Below are 20,695 nucleotides of genomic sequence, written 5' to 3'. Positions count from 1 at the left end.
CAACTTAAATTTTGTTGTTGTTGCCTCTTTTTTTTTCTTTTCTTTTTTTTTAAGTAAGTATCGTACAAATGCTATTTTAAAAAGAAAACATTTTCTTTTACAGATTCACCTTTCTGGAGTTTTGCTAGCCATTTTAGGAAATTTGGTAATGAGTATTTCCCTAAATATTCAGGTAAGAAGGAGCTTATTTTTCTAACTCTGTAGTTTGATCTAGGAACAGAGTATGACTTTAAAGGGCCCTCAGCAGCTGCTCAGGCTCTTTGGGAGACGCTGACTTAGACATGATGGCGGTGGGAGAGGACACCTTAACGATGCTTACTCGGTGGCGTCCAGGGGCAGAAAGCCATTGCAATGGTCTTATTTTTATTTTTTTATTGATCTATAACATTGTATTAGCTTAAGGTATACAGTGTAATGATTTGGTGTATGTGTGTATTAGGAGATGATCACATAGTAAGCTTAAAGTCCATCACCTCACACAGTTAAAATTTTTTCTTGAGATGAGAACTTTTAAGATGAGCTCTCTTACTAACTTTTAAATTCACAACTCAGCATTGTTACTATAATCAATTACAAGCGCTCCAGAGGCTTTGGGTTCCTCACGTAGGCCACCGTGGAGGAGGTGGACGCGGCCTTGAACGCTCAGCTGCACAAGGTGGACAGAAGAGTCATGGAACCAAAGAGGGCTGTCTCCTGAAAAGACCTGGTGCCCACTTAAGTGTGAAAAAGATTTTTGTTGGTGGCATCAAAGAAGACCCTGAAGAACATCATCTAAGAGATTATTTTGAACAGTATGGGAAAATTGAAGTGATTGAGATCATGACTGACCGAGGTAGTGGCAAAAAGAGAGGTTTTGCTTTTGTGACCTTTGACGACCATGACTCTGTAGACAAGATTGTCATTCAAAAATACCACACTGTGAACGGCCACAACTGTCAAGTAAGGAAAGCCCTATCAAAGCAAGAGATGGCTAGTGCTTCTTCCAGCCAAAGAGGCCGAAGTGGTTCTGGAAACTCTGGTGGTGGTCGTGGAGGTGGTTTTGGTGGGAATGACAACTTTGGTCGTGGAGGGAACTTCAGTGGTCGAGGTGGCTTCGGTGGCAGTCGAGGTGGTGGTGGACAGGGTGGCAGTGGGGATGGCTATAACGGATTTGATAATGATGGAAGCAACTTTGGAGGTGACGCAAGCTATAACGATTTTGGCAATTACCATAATCGATCCTCAAATTTTGGACCCATGAAAGGAGGAAATTTTGGAGGCAGAAGCTCTGGCCCCTGTCGTGGTGGAGGCCAATACTTTGCCAAACCACGAAACCAAGGTGGCTATGGCGGTTCCAGCAGCAGCAGCAGCAGCTATGGCAGTGGCAGAAGGTTTTAATTACTGCCAGGAAACAAAGCTTAGCAGGAGAGGAGAGCCATAGAAGGGACAGGGAAGCTACAGGTTACAACAGATCTGTGAACTCAGCCAAGTACAGTGGTGGCAGGGTCTAGCTGCTACAAAGAAGACATGTTTTAGACAATACTCATGGGTATGGACAAAAAACTCGAGAACTGTATTTGTGACTAATTGTATAACAGATTATTTTAGTTTCTGTTCTGTGGAAAGTGGAAAGCATTCCAACAAAGGGATTTAATGTACTTTTTTTTTTTTGCACCCATGCTGTTAATTGCTAAATGTAGTAGTCTGATCATGACGCTGAATGTGTCTTTAAAAAAAAAAAAATGGCCCTCAGGCACTTCTCAGGATCCTTCCTCCACACACACGCACAAAAATACACACACAAAATACACACACACAAAAAACAGTTATACTTTATGGCCTCATTGTTGTAAAGACAAATATTGGCTAGATTGCTTTCACTTCTTTCTTCTTCTGATTTTAAAAGAAATTAAATGTTTTCATGGCCTCTTAATCATATTACATGTCTGAGGCAAAGTGCCTTGGTGGCTTGAATTCGTACCACAAATTTGTACCAAAGATGTTCATAATCTTGGCATAAACCAAGATTTATTTTTAATGTTCTGTATTTCTTCTAGTACTTTTATTATTATTTTTTAAGTTTTTAAATGTCATCTAGAATTGTACATACTTCTTAATAGAAAGTAGGTTCAGGCATCATAAAATTAATAAGGAAACAGGGCTTTATTTAATGGCCAATTTTCCAGGAATGTATGTACCTCATACAAAGAAATACTCTGACCAGATATAAACAAGTATGTATCACCCCAGGTCCCTACTAGCAAAGTATTCTGCCCCAGTATGTTTATTGTGGTAGCTACTTTGACTCACACATTTAAGTCCCTTTTCAAAGTGGTTTTCTTTAGTAACTTATTTTATTTCATTAGTGTTTATTTTGGCTGGACTTTTTCAACATTCTGAAAGAAGTATTGTGGTGTGGGAGACTGAAAAGACACTAAGCTCCTTAACATACTCCTCACCTTTGGAGAATAGTTACTGATACTAATTTTTTATAGCTACAGGAACTAAACATTCTTATGTAAGGAAGGCCCTTTTGCTACAAAATTCTCTGTTAATGACAGTCGCTTCTGCAGCTGATATGTTTGGAACAAGCAGAAAACCATAATAATCGCTCTGTAATAATCTGCAAATTTCAAAGCCATGATGCAAATACACAGGACCAAAAATTTTCAAGGCAAGTTCTTCTAACTGGGAGAGATATTTTCTTATTTGCCTTCTGATTTACTTCCAGAAATATTCTCACGTCCAGTTGGCACACCAGGAACATCCCGGGCCCTACTTCAAGAGTGTGTTGTGGTGGGCTGGGACCGCGCTCATGGCCATGGGGGAGACAGGCAACTTTGCAGCCTATGGATTTGCTCCTATTACTCTCATCGCTCCATTAGGCTGTATGTCTGTTACAGGTGAGCCATTTCTCTGTTTTGACAAGCAGAAATTGTTAGAGGTCAGGATAGTTGGCAAAAAAAGATACAACTTGAACAACACATGAATAAAAGAAGAAAGTCTACTTCCTATTTTCTTAGCATTTTATCTTGGAACAATTACACTGCTGATTTCACTTATCTACCATCATGCCGCCACGTTACCATGAAGAAACTTGCATTTTGTAACTGTAGTATTTGTGTTTAAAAGCCTGATTTCTGGGACACCTGGGTGGCTCATTGGTTGAGCGTCTGCCTTTGACTCGAGGCATGATCCTGCTTCTCCCTCTGCCTAAGTCTCTGTCTCTCTCTCTCTGTGTCTCTCATGAAGAAATAAATAAAATCTTTAAAAAAAAATAAAAGCCTGATTCCAGTGTCTGCATCTTAATAAATTAATAGCAACAGCAAATGTTATACCATGCTTTTTAAATTATTAATGAATTACCTACAAGTATTTGTCATACATTGTATTTTATGTATATGTTAAGCTGACATTACATGTACTTAGAGTGTTTGATGCCTGATCTTGAATCTATAGTTCAGTATCTCTTTACATTAAGAATTAAGTACTGGAGGGACACCTTGGTGGCTCAGAGGTTAAGCATCTGCTTTCAGCTCAGGGTGTGATCCCAGAGTCTCAGGATCAAGTCCTACAACAGGCTCCCTACAGGGAGCCTGCTTTTCCCTCTGTCTGTGTCTCTGCCTTTTTCTGTGTTTCTCATGAATAAATAAATAAAATATTTTTTTTAAAAAAAGAATTAAATATAGTGGCTCAGTTGGTTAACCATCTGACTCTTGATTTGGGCTCAGGTCATCATGATCTCAGGGTTATGCGGATCAAGTCTTGTGGGCTCCGTGCTGGGCGTGGCACCAGCTTAAGATTCTCTGTCTCCATCTTCCTCTGACCCTCCCTCTGCACACCTGCATGTGCTTATGCATGCACGTGTGTGCTCTCTCTCCCTCTAAAATAAATAAATAAATATTTAAAGGAGGATTAAATATTGGTTATTCTATATTACTATAAGAATGTGTAATTTTATAGTAATGTCACAATTAACCTACTTTCAAAATTTATGATTTACTAAATATATCTAGAAAAGAGAATATGAGATGTTGCTAAAGACTAAAAAAAGAGCAAAAAATCACTGCTAAAAAGATGAATAAATTTTCTAAGCCTTGTTAAAATCAATAAAATCTTCTTAGTTTTACTTTTTAATTGCTGCTATGGAAGCAGCATGTTTCTAAATATCTGTGATTTTGAAACTTCCACTGAAGTAGGAATGAGTTGATGGTTATTGGCTGGTAACAACTAGATCAAGCATAAGATGTATTCACGTGTCTCAATTTTAATTTTCCATCCTGAAAATATGATATTTGGTTTTTTTTTAAGATTTTTTATTTTATTTATTCATGAAAGACACAGAGAGAGAGGTAGAGACATAGGCAGAGGGAGAAGCAGGCTCCCTGTGGGGAGCCTGATCCTGGGACTCTGGGATTAAGACCTGAGCTGAAGGCAAATGCTCAACCACTGAGCCACCCAGGTGTCCCAAAAATATGATATTCTTCTCTTTTTTTTAAGATTTATTTATTCATGAGAGACAGAGAGAGAGGCAGAGACACAGGCAGAGGAAGAAGCAGGCTCCATGCAGGGAGCCTGACGTGAGACTTGATCCCGGGTCTCCAGGGTCAGGCCTTGGGTCGAAGGCAGTGCTAAACCACTGGGCCACCCGGGCTGCACAAAAATATGATATTCTTAAAGAAGGCATAGTTTAAACTGAAATAAAGTATATTGAAAAAGAATTTTATTTTATTTTGAAAGTCATTTCCCCCTCTTAATCATTCAAAATATTTTACATAAAATACTTCCATGCTGTATTATAGTAGAATATTTGGCAAAGAGTATTTTTTCACCCTTCTAGAAATTGCTCACTTAAAATTGCCATAGTGTTACTACTCTGAATAGGCACACAATTTATGTAATCACTTACCATTTTTAACATGCCAATAAAATGAGCAATTTTAGTATATCTTCTCTTTGCTACACATACCATGTACATGGACATTGTAGATTTCTTCTTCCTTCTCAAAATATAGAAATAAATGTTAAAAAATCTAATTGCATTGTCACCTTGGGACCTTTATAGGCCCCAATTGTTGTGAAAATGTTTTATCATTCTTCACAATGACTGTATATTTAGAACTTTTTTTTTTTTTTTTTAAGATTTTATTTATTTATTCATGGAAGACACAGAGAGAGGCAGGGACACAGGCAGAGAGAGAAGCAGGCTCCCTGCAAGGAGCCCAATGTGGGACTCGATCCTAGATCCCCAGGATCACACCCTGGGCCAAAGGCGGCGCTAAACCCCTGAGCCACCCAGGCTGCCCCTAGAGCTGATTTTTAATTTTACTTCTTGTTTTGCTTTATGCTTAGTTTTCATAAAATAGACAAAATACTGTCCAAGAGCATAAAAGACACCTGAGGGAGGATTGAGTGTATCACATTGTACTGAAATGCTCCATTTATTTCGAGTCTCCTGAGTACTGAGGATCTTTTTTCTGGGAAGAAGAAAAAGAGAGCTCCTCCAGCTAGCTCAAAGAAAGGGGAGTATAGCTAGATTTATTATAATAATCAGAGATTTCACAGGCATGAAATACAGCCAGACTCTGTGGGATCTAAAGTGAGAGTTTAGAAGTTACCAGAGATTAAGGGCCCCTTGGTACCCTTTGCAAGACATTCAGGAAAGCTACCTGTGAAGCTACTCCTCTTGGCCTGACTTGCTCCCAGCTCTCATTAATAATAGGAAGCTTAAGTTTCCCCACTCACCTCAGACAGTGCCCCATCCTCCCCAAGTCCCCATGGGGCCAGTCTCCCTCCCTTCAAACTCAAAGCCCACTGGTTTGACAGATGGGCCTTTCTTGATGCTACAGATCATTTTTCTTTGTGGGCCATCAGCCCCAATTAATATTTCAATGTTAGAACCTTCTTAGCAACCTCCCTCTCTGCCCATAAAATGATTCAAAGAAGTAAAAAACTTATAGCCTCAAATACAAACCATTTCCTACTTTACAATCTTTGCAAACAGTAATATATGCTCATGAGTAATATTCCCACAGACTTCCTGAGCTGAAATTTAGGTTATTGTGAAGTGTTTAGGGTAGGTTATAGGCCATTGGTGATTGAGAATATTCCCCAGAACAAACCCCTACCACCCTGAGATTCCTTATAAAGATTCTAGAAACCCCAAAGGGCTAAAGCAAAAAGGAAAGTATTTTTAAAATAACATATCATATGGCTCTGTCTACAGATGTGGCTGAAGAGTGTCCACATTTCTTCTGTGCTGGAACTTTTCTCCTCCTTGTTTTTTGGAAGATTCATGAAAGAAATCAATCTTCCCTCTGAGTTTAAAAACAAACAAAAAAAGATATTGTATGCTGTGGTGTTGCATGGAATGGGAGTTTCAATATTCTTTTCTGGCCTTTCTTCTATCTTTTGTTGCTTTTAAAATAAAAAGAAAAGAAAAGAAAATTAAAGTCCAGAACAGTTTAAAAAAAAGTTGGGAGCTCTAAAGTCCAAGTGAAGGGTAGGTACTCTCTTCCATCTTCCTCCCTCTGCTTAGGTGATCTGGTTCACATCAACACACCATGGCCTTTCTCCTTCCTAGAAGTGAGGAGAAATGCTGTGTAGGTGATCCTGTGCTCTGATCTCACGGCACACAATACCCCAGGCCTGCTAATATGTCAGACCTGCTGTTTTATCTTACATAATCAAAACTCCTTTTCCCTTTGTAACTTCAATTGAACAGATTGTTCTTAGGACTAGTACATAAGAAACACTATGGTAAGCATTATGGCTATTTCAGTTTGCACTCTTCCCACATTCCTGCCTCCAACCATCTTCCTTTCTATCTTTTCTTTCTCCTTCTCTATGTGTTCTGCTGTCTCTCACTGAAATGCTCACCTTTTTTTTTTAAATAATAAATTTATTTTTTATTGGTGTTCAATTTGCCAACATACAGAATCACAGCCAGTGCTCATCCCGTCAAGTGCCCCCCTCAGTGCTGGTCACCCATTCACCCCCACCCCCCGCCCTCCTCCCCTTCCACCACTCCTAGTTCGTTTCCCAGAGTTAGGAGTCTTCATGTTCTGTCTCCCTTTCTGATATTTCCTTCCCATGAAATGCTCACCTTGAAGGAGTGTCCCTCAAACACTAGTTTAATTGGTAGTTCCAAAGATGTTCTAAGAAACAAAGAGTTCCACAAACAAACAGATTTCTGTAATGTTGGAATTTAAATGTTAGCCAGGTTTCATTAGGGCAGGGCTTTGTGGGGCCCATCCCAGGATGGGTCCACACACACTCTGTCTTTCAGAGGCAGATGTAATAGGCCAGGTTTCCAGAAATTGCTGACCACAAAATGTTTTTATATGAGGCATCCTCAAAGGACAATAGTTCTGCAAAAAACCCCTTAGGGAATTCTTAAGGCAATGCTCACGTTAATAATGATCCAATCTCCATTGACTGCCTCGGGTGAGTTATCTAGCCTGTCTGAGTCTCAAGGATTGGATAATGAGGAATAATCCTGGCAGATTTGAATGCCCAGGCCTGACTCCAGTTTTTTGAGAATGTCAGAGCCCTAATATCTTGTGTCACCTTGCACTTTTACCCTGCATTTCTCACTGAAGGATAGGTCCAAAAGCTCATTCTGGCTGATATGCTTATTATACTGGTAGTGTGGTTAATTCGGGATGTTGACTTGGGTTTGTGTTTCCATTAATCAAGAAAGCTTAATGAATGTTTTTCTTTTTTTTTTTTTAAGATTTTATTAACATATTTATTTATTTATTTTAAAGATTGATTTATTTATTTATTTATTTATTTATTTATTTATTTATTTATGAATGAGAGAGAGAGGCAGAGACTCAGGCAGAGGGAGAAGCAGGCTCCATACCTGGAGCCTGATGCGGGACTTGATCCCGGGACTTCAGGATCTCGCCTTGGGCCAAAGGCAGGCGCCAAACCGCTGAGCCACCCAGGGATCCCCCTCACTTATTTATTTTAAAGAGGGAGAGATAGTGACCAAGATAGTGGGGGGGGGGGGTGGTGGCGGAAAGCAGAGAGAGAGGGACAAGCAGACTCCATGCTAAGCATGGAGCCCAATGCAGGGCTTGATCTCATGACCCTGAGATCATGACCTGAGCAGAAATCAAGAGTCGGATGCTTGCTTAACCATCTGAGCTCTCCGGGTGTCCCTTAATGGATATTTTTCAATTTCATCTTTGGCCTAGGCTGGATATTTATCCCAGTAAGACAGGGAAGTTGTATGGTCAAGAACATGAGCTCTAGGGCCACACAGCAAGCTCTAGGTTTCTACCACTGGAAAGCTCTGTGACCTCAGGTGGTTTAAACGGGTTAATGCCTCAGGTCCCTAATCTGTAAAATGGAGGTAAAAAGATTTCTTACCTCAGAAGTTGTCCTGGGGAAAAACAAAGTAAACACAAACACCTAAGAACAGTGTTACATACAGACTATAGTATTTGACATAATGATAACACTAGTTATTGTCACTGAGATTTATAATAATTATTACTTAGAGACAAAGCACCTTATTCTTTATAAGGGAATCTATTCCCTGGCCCCCCAAATGGCTGATGATTAAAATCTCTAAAATGGAGAAACCATGGGGTGCACTGGTGGGTGGCTCAGTGGTTGGGCATCTCTAAAATGGAGAAACCATGGGGTGCACCATGGGTGGCTCAGTGGTTGGGCATCTGCCTTTGGCTCAGGTCATGATCCTGGGGTCCTGGGATCAAGTCCTGAATCGGGCTCCCTGCATGGAGCCTGCTTCTCCTTGTGCCTATGTCTCTGCCTCTCTCTCTGTGTTGCTCATGAATAAATAAATAAAATCTTCAGAAGAAATAAAAAACAAAATGGAGGAACCAGTTTAAGAAAAGACTTTAATTTTTCTTATTTATATAATGGTTAATTTGGGGGGAGCAGAAAAATAGGATCCTTGTAGCTCACACGTTCAGCCATTAAGCAGCAATTACCCTTTGACCCTTCCACATATCCCCTACCAAAACATGTTGGAAAATACCAGAATTTCCAAATAACCTACCAAGACAAAATACATTAAAAAAAAAAAACAAAGACACAGAAATCTGTCAGAGGAAAAGCATGGCAGCCTAGGATGTGTATGTAACTTTCTTCTTGCTCTAGCTTTGTAGCACTTTTGTGAACTTGCTAATTAACTTCAGAGGCTGAAGGAAAGATTTCTTTCAGGCCTAACTGCAACTTGAGAATGTGTTTTTGGAGAAACCGTATACCAGAAATCTAGTAAAAGTTGGATATTCTGTGCAGTTTGTAATAAAATTTTAAACTACTGCTAATCCTTCCCTCCTTAGAAGGCCTTTCTTGGCTCCTAGACCCAATTAAACAGGCTTATTCTCTGTTCCCTTAAGCCCTAAGTGGGCCCTCTTCTTATCTATATGGTGCGTTTTTGTGAATAGAAAAAGGTAGCCTTTCTCATGATACTTTATTTCTCTTTGTCTGCAAATTATTGTAATAGAATGATTTCAGCAGGCCAGGATGCTTTAGTACTACCTACCATAAAATTGTCCTGAGAAATATACAAATCAACAAGATATGAGATGTGGGTGGTGCTTCTCAGATATTGCATCTTTGTGCACTATGCAACCTGCTCAACCACACACAACAGTCCTGGTCCTACATTGCCCCTCCATCTACTTTCATGATTTTCACAATGACCTGTTTTATGTCTTTCCTCACCATTTAATTGAGACCCAGGAGACGTGACTGTGTATGTCTGGTTGCTTTCCATCTTCTTTCTCCAGAAAAGCATTGTACAGGGAAATCACACAGTACAGCTTTGTAGAGCTGGTTTGAATTTGAATTTTGATAAAATGAGGATAGGATGTTCTGTTCTAGAGTATTGGAAGACAAAAACACCTGCTTAAAAGCACAGTGGTTAAGCATTTCATTGCAAGGAACTCGTGGATATTCACTTTTGTGCATACTTAAAAGTGTATTAGCTTGTCCTTTGGGGGTTAAGTTAGATTATTTGTGCATCTACCAAGTACAGCCTTACATTTAACCTGTTCATTTTTATGCTTATCCTCATGATGTATCTATGCTATGTCTAAGTATTGAGAGATGGTTAAAAATCATGCAGCCATCAACAACCGAAAGAATTGAAGTGACATGGAATTAAGGAAATTCATGGTAGACCTTAGTCAGTATAAAATTAATTTTTCTGGGGGTGACAAGGGAGTGGGGTACAAAGGGAGATTGTTGCAGGGGGAGGGAGGATGGGAAAAACAGAACATAATGGAAGCACCAATGACATTTTTTCAGTTCTATACCCCTGAGTATATTGATGTAAAGTAATTAGGGGCACCTGGGTGGCTCAGTGGTTGAGCATCTGCCTTTGGCTCAGGTCGTGATCCCAGGATCCTGGGATCGAGTCCTGCATCGGGTTCCCCACTAGGAATCTGCTTCTCTCTCTGCCTGTCTCTGCCTCTCTCTGTGTCTCTCATGAATAAATAAATAAATGAAATCTTTTTAAAAAATAAAATAAAGTTTAAAAATTAAGTAATTAGAAGAAAGTTCATAGAACATATCACCCTTTCCAAGTTAAATTCAGAAATATTCCAAGTTAAATTTCAGTTAGAAATAAACAAATATTGAAAGAGCATCCACTATGTCAGATAATGTATGAGACCCATAAACATGCTATTTTATTTCATTATTGCCCAGATGAATAGAAGTGGGCAATGAATAGATTAAACTTGAGATGAATTATATGAGATCAAACACCTGGAATTTTATATGGAATGTTAAAATACATAGCAGCAAGATCTCCTTGGCCCTGGAATAATTTCCTAAGAGAAGTAGTCACCATGTGACTGGGCTAATCTGGACGGTGGCTGGAAAGCCAACTGCACTGAGAAAATGAGAGAATGAGACACATGATGGATAAGTCTTTTCCATCTCCAGTTTTCTCTAACATGCTGGCTTTGGCTCAAATGGAAATTCATGATGTGGAATATATGTTTTGTATATTTCTGTTGTGCTCTGGTGGCACTGTAAGCTGCAGTGTATCTGTAATCCGTTAGGCAATGGCCTTACTGTAGCCAGAAAGCCCTGGTGATGCCTTTTGGAACTCTAAAGAAGTAATCTCAAGCAGAAACTTTGGACTCCAAGATTTTTATTAGAAACAAATGAAAGGAAACATAAACAGACCAATTAGCCAGTGACCTGTAGCATTTCACAAACCTAGATGCTGCGAATCCTCCAGTCCTCCGGAGCATCATGCTTAGTGCCAGCCTGGATGAGATCACCGGACCTCCAAACCACATGGGCTTCCTGTGGGCGCTCCACACAGACATTTATTTTAATGTTGAAAATATGCAGAAAATATCCCTTTCCTCAGTGGCTTCCTGGGTTGTCTGCTTTAGCAGATTTGTCCCCAAAGCAGCAAATGTGCGGGATAAACCTCTGAAGTTCTCATTTTATGTCTGCTTCTGCACTCAGCTGAAAGCATTCCTAAGTCCTAAAACACAAGTTTTTTCCCACTCATCCTGATTTTTTGAGAATGCCACAAAGTATTTCTAGAGAAATTGCTCCTGATGAAGTAATGTGCTATTAAACTTATAATACACAGTTAATCTTCTCAATGATAGTTTTTACTCTTTTGGAATCTTTTCAAGTTTAATCACTAATGTGTGTCAAGGAAAATGTAGAAAAGACATTGATTATTTTTAATGCAGGTAAATTTCCTATTTCAAATTATACAAATTATGAACAGTTTGTGCAGTATCTTCAATAAATGACAATAGCAATTTTTTTTATTAACATGAATTACTTGACACTTTTATTCCTGCCAATAGGGATGGTAGGACAACTTTTTTCTCTACCAAGAAACATTTTTCAAACCATCACATCCTCAGATTTTCAAATCCTAACTCCATGCAGTACATTGTAATTGACCTACAATTCTACAACTAAGAAGGAATGATAATTTTGGAGTAGTCAGTACCTCCATACAGCTAGAGTTGATTGAGCCTGGGAGCATGCTCAATGTGCCCACATGTTTAAAGCTTGATTGTGAGTGACAGGAAAGTGCTTTTGCGATTTGCTTTTTAGCAGTACAATAAAGTTGCCATTATAAGTGATTGGAAACCATAAGACAGATATTTACATGTGTGGATCTGTTTGTAGCATTATTATATAAATATGCTCTTTCCATGTCATGGGCTATTTTTTATAAAAGCGTTCCCTTTACTACTTTATCTTCTACTTTCCTATTATATAAAAACATACCCTGGTTTCTCTTCAGATCATAGAGGCTAAACAATAAACTGGAGGACACTAAATGAAAATTGATGAAATTTTCACTGTGGACTAGGTGAGATTTCAAAAACTGATGTTCTGTAGGTCAGATGTGACCATTGCAATGTTTTGTTTGGCTTAAACAATGCTTTTAAGAATATAAACTAATTTCCTATGTTTAAAAATTGGATCATAACACACAAAAAGTGGTTTACCTGAAAGAATCAGATTTGGTAGTCCTGTACTTGCATTTGGCTAGGGCTGAATTATGGCTGCCACCTTTCACTGATCTTGTATATTCCAGGTCACCATGGCCCCACTGCTCTTCATAACTCCAGCAACCTGCCCTCATCACACCAGTCCACCACCCTTGTCACCACACCCCATCAACTTTCATTGCCCTAGCCCACCAGCTTCATTATTTTTCCTTCTCTAGAGGATTGCCTAATTGGCCCCAGACTTTTGAATTTGTAACCCATGGACCAAAGGTTTTTTGTTTGTTGTTTTATTTTTTACACCTGAATCAGATAAGACTATTACATCCATAATCACAATTGGGTAAAGTGTAATTGATTGTTTTAATTTTTGATTAAATTAGTCTCTTAAGAAGTGATCACAATTACACGAAAAAGAATAAAATTCCTAGGAGTAAATTTAGCCACAGAGGTAAAAGACTTATACACTGAAAACTAAGACATTGATAGAAGAAGACACATATGAATGGAAAGATAGTCTGTGCTCAAGGATTGGAAGAATTCATATTGTTAAAATGTCCATACTACCCAAAGCAATCTACAGATTCAGTGCAAACTCTATTAAAATTTCAGTGGCACTGCTATTTAGCATAGTACCAGAAGTCCTAGCCTCAGCAATCAGATAACAAAGAGAAATAAAAGGCATTCAAATTGGCAAAGAAGAAGTCAAACTCTCACTCTTTACAGATGACATGATACTGTATATAGAGAACCCGAGACTACACCAAGATTGCTAGAACACAGCAATTCAGCAAGGCAACAGGATTCAAAATCAATGCACAGAAATCAGTGGCATTTCTATACACTGACATGAGATTGAAGAAGGATAAATTAAGGAATCAATTCTATTTACAATTGCACTCAAAACCATAACATACCTAGGAATAAACCTAACAAAAGAGAGGTAAAGGATCTATACCCTAAAAACAATAGAACACTTATGAAAGAAATTGAAGAAGACACAAAGAGATGGAAAAACATTCCATGCTCATGGATTGGAAGAATAAATATTGTGAAAATGTCTATGCTACCCAGGGCAATTTACACGTTCAGTGCAATCCCTATCAAAATACCATGGACTTTCTTCACAGACTTAGAACAAATAACCCTAAAATTTGTATGGAACCAGAAAAGACCCCAAATAGCCAGAGGAATGTTGAAAAAGAAAACCGAAGCCAGTGGCATCACAAGGCCTGACTTCAAGCTATATTACAAAGCTGTGATCATTAAGACAGTAAGGTACTGGCACAAAAACAGACGCATAGATCAATGGAACAGAATACAGAACCCAGAAATGGACCCTCAACTCTATGGTCAACTAATATTCGACAAAACAAGAAAGAATATCCAATGGAAAAAAGACAGTCTATTCAATAAATGATGCTAGGAAAATTGGACAGCCACGTGCAGAAGAATGAAACTGGGTGCAGAAGAATGAAACTGGACCATTCCCTTATACCAGACACAAAGATAAACTCAAAATGGATGAAAGATCTAAGTGTCAGATAAGAATCCATCAAATTCCTAGAGGAGAACACAGGTAAAACCCTTTTTTGAACTTGGCCACAGCAACTTCTTGTAAGACACATCTCTAAAGGCAAGGGAAACAAAAGTAATAATGAATTATTGGGACCTCATCAAGGTAAAACTTCTGCACAGCAAAGGAAATAGTCAACAAAATTAAAAGCAACATACAGAATGGGAGAAGATATTTGCAAATGACCTATCAGATAAAAGGCTAGTATCCAAGATCTATAAAGAGCTTATTAAACTCAACACCAAAGAAACAAAAAATCCAATCATGAAATGGGCAGAAGACATGAACAGAAATTTCACCAAAGAAGACATACGCATGGCTAACAAGCACATGAGAAAATGCTCCGCATCACTTTCTGTCAGGAAAATACAAGTCAAAACCACCATGAGATACCATCTCATACCAGTGAGAATGATGAAAATTAACAAGACAGGAAACAAATGTTGGAGAGGATGTGGAGAAGGGGAACCCTCTTGCACTGTTGGTGGGAATGCAAACTGGTGCAGCCACTCTGGAAAAATGTGGAGGTTCTTCAAAGAGTTAAAAATAGAGCTACCCTAGGACCCAGCAACTGCACTGCTGGGGATTTACCCCAAAGATACAGATGCAGTGAAACACTGGGACACCTGCACCCCAGTGTTCATAGCAGCAATATCCACAATAGCCAAATTGTGGAAGGAGCCTCAGTGTCCATCAACAGATGAATGGATAAAGAAGATGTGGTCTATATATGCAATGGAATGTTACTCAGCCATCAGAAAGGATGAATACCCACCATTTGCTTCAACATGGATGGAACTGGAGGATATTATGCTGAGTGAAATAAGTCAATTGAAGAAGGACTATCATCATATGATTTCACTCATACGGGGAATATAGGAAATAGTGAAAGGGACCATAAGGGAAAGGAGGGGAATGGAGTGGGAAAAATTAGGGAGACAAGCCATGAGAGACTCCTAATTCTGGGAAACAAACAAAGGGTTGCAGAAGGGAGGCGGGTGGGGGCTGGGGTAACGGTGATAGATACTGAGGAGGGCACTTGATGGGATGAGCACTGGGTGTTATATGTTGGCAACATGAATTTATTTTTTTAAAGATTTTATTTATTTATTCATGAGAGACACACAGAGAGAGGTGGAGACATAGGCAGAGGGAGAAGCAGGCTCACCACAGGGAGCCCAATGTGGGACTTGATCCCGGGACCTGGGATCACGCGCTGAGCCAAAGGCAGATGCCCAACCGTTGAGCCAACCAGGCGTCCCATGACAAGTTGAATTAAAATAAATAAATTTTTTAAAAAGTCTGGTGGCATTTTCACAAAATTAGAAAAGACAATTCTAAACCCCAAATAGCTAGAGGAATCTTAAGAAAGAACAAAGCTGGAGGCATCATACTCCCTAATTTCAAACCATATTACAAAGCTATAGTAATCAAAACTGTATGGTATTGTCATAAAAACAGACACAAATCAATGGGCCAAAATAGCCCAGAAATACACCCAGCATATATGTTTAAATAATTGACTACAAAGGAACCAAGAATATACATTGGAGAAAGGTCAGTTTCTTCAACAAATCGTCCTGGGAAAGCTGGACAGCCACATGCAAAAGAATGAAACTGGACCACTTTCTTACACCATACACAAAAATTAACTCAAAATGGATTAAAGACTTGAATGTAAGACCTGAAACCATGAAACTCCTAGAAGAAAATGTAGGTGGTAAGCCCCTTGACACCGGTCTCAGCAATGACTTTTTGGGGTTTGACACCAAAAGCAAAGGCATGAAAAGCAAAAATGAACAAAACCCACACTTATATGGTCAATTAATCTATGAAAAAGAAGCAAGACTAAATGATGGAGAAAAGACAATCTTTTCAACAAATGGTGCTGGGAAAACTGGACAACTACAAGCAAGAGAATGAAACAGGACCACTTTTCTTACATCACACACAAAAATTAACTCAAAATGGATTAAAGACCTAAGTGTGAAACCTGAAACCATAAAACTCCTACAAGAAAAAGTAGGCAGTAATTTCTCTGACATCAGCTGTAGAAAAACTTTTTCTAGTTATGTCTCCTAAGGCAAGGGAAACAAAAGCAAAAATAAACTGTTGGGACTACATAAAAAAAAAACAAACAAACAACTTTGAATAGCAAAAGAAACCATCAACAGGACAAAAAGGCAACCTACTGAATGGGGGATGATATTTGCAAATGATATATCCAATAAGGAGTATATATCCAAAAAATATAAAAAACTTATACAACTCAACACCAAAGAACCAAACAATCCAATTAAAAAGTGAATAGAGGACCTGAATAGACATTTTTCCAAAGAAAATATACAGATGGCCCACAGACATGAAAAGATGCTCAGTATTTTTAAGGATGCTTAAGGGAATCCCCACAAGTAGAATCTAAATAATAATTTTAAAAAAAAACCCAAAATGAATAAACAAAGAAAAAGCAGAATAAGACCTATAAATTCAGAGAATAAACTGATGATTTCCAGAGGGGAGGAGGGGTAGGAGTTGGGCAAAATGGATGAAGGGGAGTGGGAGATATGAAATGCTTCCAGTTATGAAATGAGTAAGACATGAGAAGGAAAGGCACAGCATAAGTAATACAGTGCTTATTGTAATAGTGATGTAAAGGAACAGATGGTAGCCATGCTTGTGGTGGACATACCATAATGTGTAAACCTCTCAAATCACTAAGTTGTACACCCAAACTAATGAGAGACTGTGTGTCAACTATACTCAAATAAAAATAATAAATTTTAAAAGAGTACACTAATCTCAAGCACTGAGAAATGTATAGAATTGTTGAATCATTATATTGCATACCTGAAACTAATATAACACTGTATGTAATTATATTTCTTTTTTTTAAATTTTTTATTTATTTATGATAGTCACACAGAGAGAGAGAGAGAGAGAGAGAGAGGCAGAGACACAGGCAGAGGGGAGAAGCAGGCTCCATGCACCGGGAGCCCGACGCGGGATTCAATCCCGGGTCTCCAGGATCACGCCCTGGGCCAAAGGCAGGCGCTAAACTGCTGCGCCACCCAGGGATCCCTGTAATTATATTTCAATAAAAAAAATAAAAACATCTCTGGGCACCTGGACGGCTCAGTTGGTTAAGCCTCTGCCTTCAGCTCAGGTCATGATCCTGGGATCAAGTCCTGCACCAGACTCCCTCCTCATGAGGAGTCTGCTTCTCCCTCTGCCTCTCCCTGTCCCCTGCTCATGCTCTCTCTCTCAAATAAATAAATAAAATCTTTAAACAAATTTTTAAAAGAACACAAAATATAAGCATCAAATCATTATGTTATACACCTGAAACTAATGTTGTATGTCAATTGTACTCCAGTTTTGCACCAGAGAGAGTACTAGATGCTTTTTTATTTTTTCCCCCTTACAGAAAATATTCCTGCTATCGTTTTAACCCCCTCATGACTTCTACATAACGACTGTTTAAATTTTGGTATATAATCTTTCATATGCTACCTTTTCTTAATACATTATGCTCATTGCATTCATTGTCTGGCTCTGGAGTCACTGCAACACTGTGTAATGAATTTAACCCATGTCCACAAGAACCCTCTGTGTAGACCATGTCTGTGAGCACTCTGTTTTGAGCTATGTCTTTATGAAGGCCAGAATGGAAAAGGGTTCTTGAACCTCTGCTCAAATATGCCCCCAGTTGAAAATCTACATGATACTGTGAGTGCTGAAATCAATGCTCAGTAGTAATGATAGTTTAGTCACACCGCACAAATCTGCTTGATTTACAACTATGTTCTGGCTTAATGCTTTTTAAACTATTGGTCTTGAAGTGTTCTATTTCTGAATATTAAATTTTACTTTAGAGTAAGAGCATAATAGTTCTTTCCTCTTCCTAGGTGTTTATTAGGCAGTGGTGGTTGTTACAGCAACAACTAGACAGGATTGAGCTTGACGGATCTCTGATGGCAAATGTATTTAGGGCACTTCAGTTTATTCATGTTTTCTCATTTTAAAAATTTACTGCTCTGCTTAGAAGTCATGTTATTAGCTGTTGCTCAGATAGTCTTTTTGCCCAGCACATCTCTCATTTTAACCATATTTTGAATGATAAATGAATTGAGTGTTTCTTAACAGAATGTTCACTTTTATTACTTCCTTTGTTAGTTAAAACTAAAAATATTACTCTCTTACCTAACAATTTTTTAGAAAAACACACATTCTTTTAAAACAAAAAAATGAATATGAAGTACATTAGACATACGTTCTTTCAGAAAGCAAAAGGAGCATATTTATGTTCATAAAACAAAACTCTGATAACTATTTTATGGCAGTTAATATAATTTGATGCATGTAGTGGATTTTAAGTTTGTTGTTAGCAATCATGTCCTCTTCTCTTTTAGCAATGAAATTGTCACCTACATAATGTTTCCCCCAACCCTTCTAAAAGTGAAATTATAAAACTAGTTTAGCAACAAGAAGAGAAGGAAAACAATGTCTTTCTCCTTTCAAAGGAGGGAATGGAGTGTAGTGTACTCGAAAGAGCTCTGGACTGAGGATAAGGAAATGTGGGCAATTCCACATTTCCAATTCTGCTGTAATATAAATGCTGTTCCAATTCTGCTGTAATATAAATGTTTGTCAGATGAATGGATCAGTGAATGAACAAACAACTTCTCTGGACCTGTCTCCCAAATATAAGGTTTAGGACCTGGAATACATTGTCTCTGTATCTCCTACCAGCTCTAAGATGACCTTATTCCATGTAAGCAACGTCTGTCTTCCTACTGGGCTCCTTTGCTGTGAAACAGTCATCTCATGGATTGTTATAACGGAATGGCATTTGATATATGTTAGTAGTGATACTTCACTTATTTCTTATTGATCTACCTCTCTCCACTTGGAAACATTTCTTATGCAATTACACAGGAAGTCAGTAATGGGATGGGAATGGGGTCTTGGTTTTTGTACCTTTTTTAGTTCTCTAACATATGAAATTAGTTTCCCTGAATGGTTTTGGTCCAAACATGAAATGGAAAATTTTCATACATTTTTACACATGTTCCTAACTCAATTCTTAATGTTAATAGGCTACATACATATCCATACAGAAAACATTGCTTTACTGTTTTAAAGCCACAGCACCCAGTTAAAGTCATGCTTGTTGGACATTTTTCATGCTCTGTTTATTCTGTGAAACATCCATTCCAATAAATAACCTCCCCAGGAGAAGTTTGCAAGGACATAGCTCAGCTTGAATAAGAAAGAGCCAGTTGAGAAAAATATGAAGAAAACGTAAGAGAATCCCAGCTTATCTTGAATGAAGGTTTCTGGTGTGGATTTACTTTGTTTTCATTCATTGCCAGAATACCAGATATAGTTATATTTAAATTTAACTGATTTAATGAATTATTATATGGACTCGTTAAAATTTTTATCTCTGAAGAATTTTAAATGACATGACAAATTTAATAACATAATAACTAAAAAGACTGAAAAAACATTGCTAAGATAAAATAAGCACACCAACATGTCAACTGCAGTTTTCTCTAGGTGATGAGTTATTTTTATGATGACTTTTCTTCCCTATATTTTCACTTTAAAAAACAAACTTAGGGATGCCTGGGTGGCTCAGTGGTTGAGCATCTGCCTTTGGCTCAGGGCATGATCCCCCGGGGTCCTGGGATAGAGTCCCACATCGGGCTCCCTACATGAAGCCTGCTTCTCCCTCTGCCTATGTCTCTGCTTCTCTCTCTGTGTGTCTCCTCTCATGAATAAATAAATAAAAATTTTAAAAACAAATAAAAATATTAAAAAATAAAAAACAAACTTAAAAAGCTAGCTAATAATTTATGTTAAAAATGTAAAATATAGGGGGACCTGGGTGGCTCAAACAGTTAAGCATCCAACTCTTGATTTTGGTTCAGATCATAATCTCAGGGTCATGAGATCAAGCCCCACATGAGGCTTCACGCTGGGTGTGGATCCTGCTTGAGTCTCTCTCTCCTCCTCCCTCTGCCCCTAAAAATTTTAAATACAAATTATTTTGTGTATTGTTTTGTATTATTACAAGTTGGATTTTCCCATGCCTCTACTAATAGAGGAGAGGAACAATTCAGAGAGATTCAACATACCCTACATAACCTGAGGCTATGGCAGGTAGCAGGTCATCACTTAGAGGATGAGTGTTCAGTAGCATCAGTAATGGAGAAGACCTTACACCATGAGGGCCAGCAAATGCAGGGCAGAGATCCCACAAACTCTCTTATTTATGTGCTAGGAACACCTGGGAGATCTTATAAGAATAAGACATACCTTAGAGTAAAAAGAACTGATAGTCTTTGAGGACAGATAGGGAGATAAATCTTCAGTGTAACAGGAAAGCTATAGTAGAGGTGGTAATTATGAAAAAGGATGGATTGGTTAACTGGGTCTAGGGGAATCCAGAGGTGATACTTGAGTCCATAGTTGGTCACAAGAATGGAGCCAGAGCTGCAAAGGAAAGAACACAAATAAAAGTCCTTTAGAATGAAATTAAATGATGGTTCTGGGAATTCTGATTATTTTAGTAAGGATGGGCATAGGACATCAAAGAGATCAAGGACAAATGGGGTGAGGAAAGTGGCAGGAGCCTAAGGTCTAAGCATGAAGT

The 20,695-nt window shown here is 38.4% G+C and overlaps 1 protein-coding gene across 5 annotated transcripts in view; it reads left to right on the top strand.

Annotated features, from left to right (window-relative positions):
• Window positions 1–20,695, top strand: part of NIPAL2 (NIPA like domain containing 2) — a 76,140-nt gene that overhangs the window by 21,641 nt on the left and 33,804 nt on the right. For 3 of the 5 annotated variants that reach the window (XM_072773961.1, XM_072773962.1, XM_072773960.1), the window contains exons 2-3: window positions 104–172; window positions 2,711–2,882. In XM_072773961.1, coding sequence (XP_072630062.1) covers window positions 104–172; window positions 2,711–2,882 — 241 coding nt within the window. The remainder of the gene's footprint in view (window positions 1–103; window positions 173–2,710; window positions 2,883–20,695) is intronic. The other 2 variants (XM_072773965.1, XM_072773963.1) reach the window with 1 other exon arrangement.

The sequence above is a fragment of the Canis lupus genome, chromosome 14 (genome assembly GCF_048164855.1).
Source record: "Canis lupus baileyi chromosome 14, mCanLup2.hap1, whole genome shotgun sequence".
NCBI classification, from domain to species: domain Eukaryota; kingdom Metazoa; phylum Chordata; class Mammalia; order Carnivora; family Canidae; genus Canis; species Canis lupus.
The sequence above is the reverse complement of the archived record's forward strand: the minus strand, read 5'-3'. Positions and strand labels throughout refer to the sequence as shown.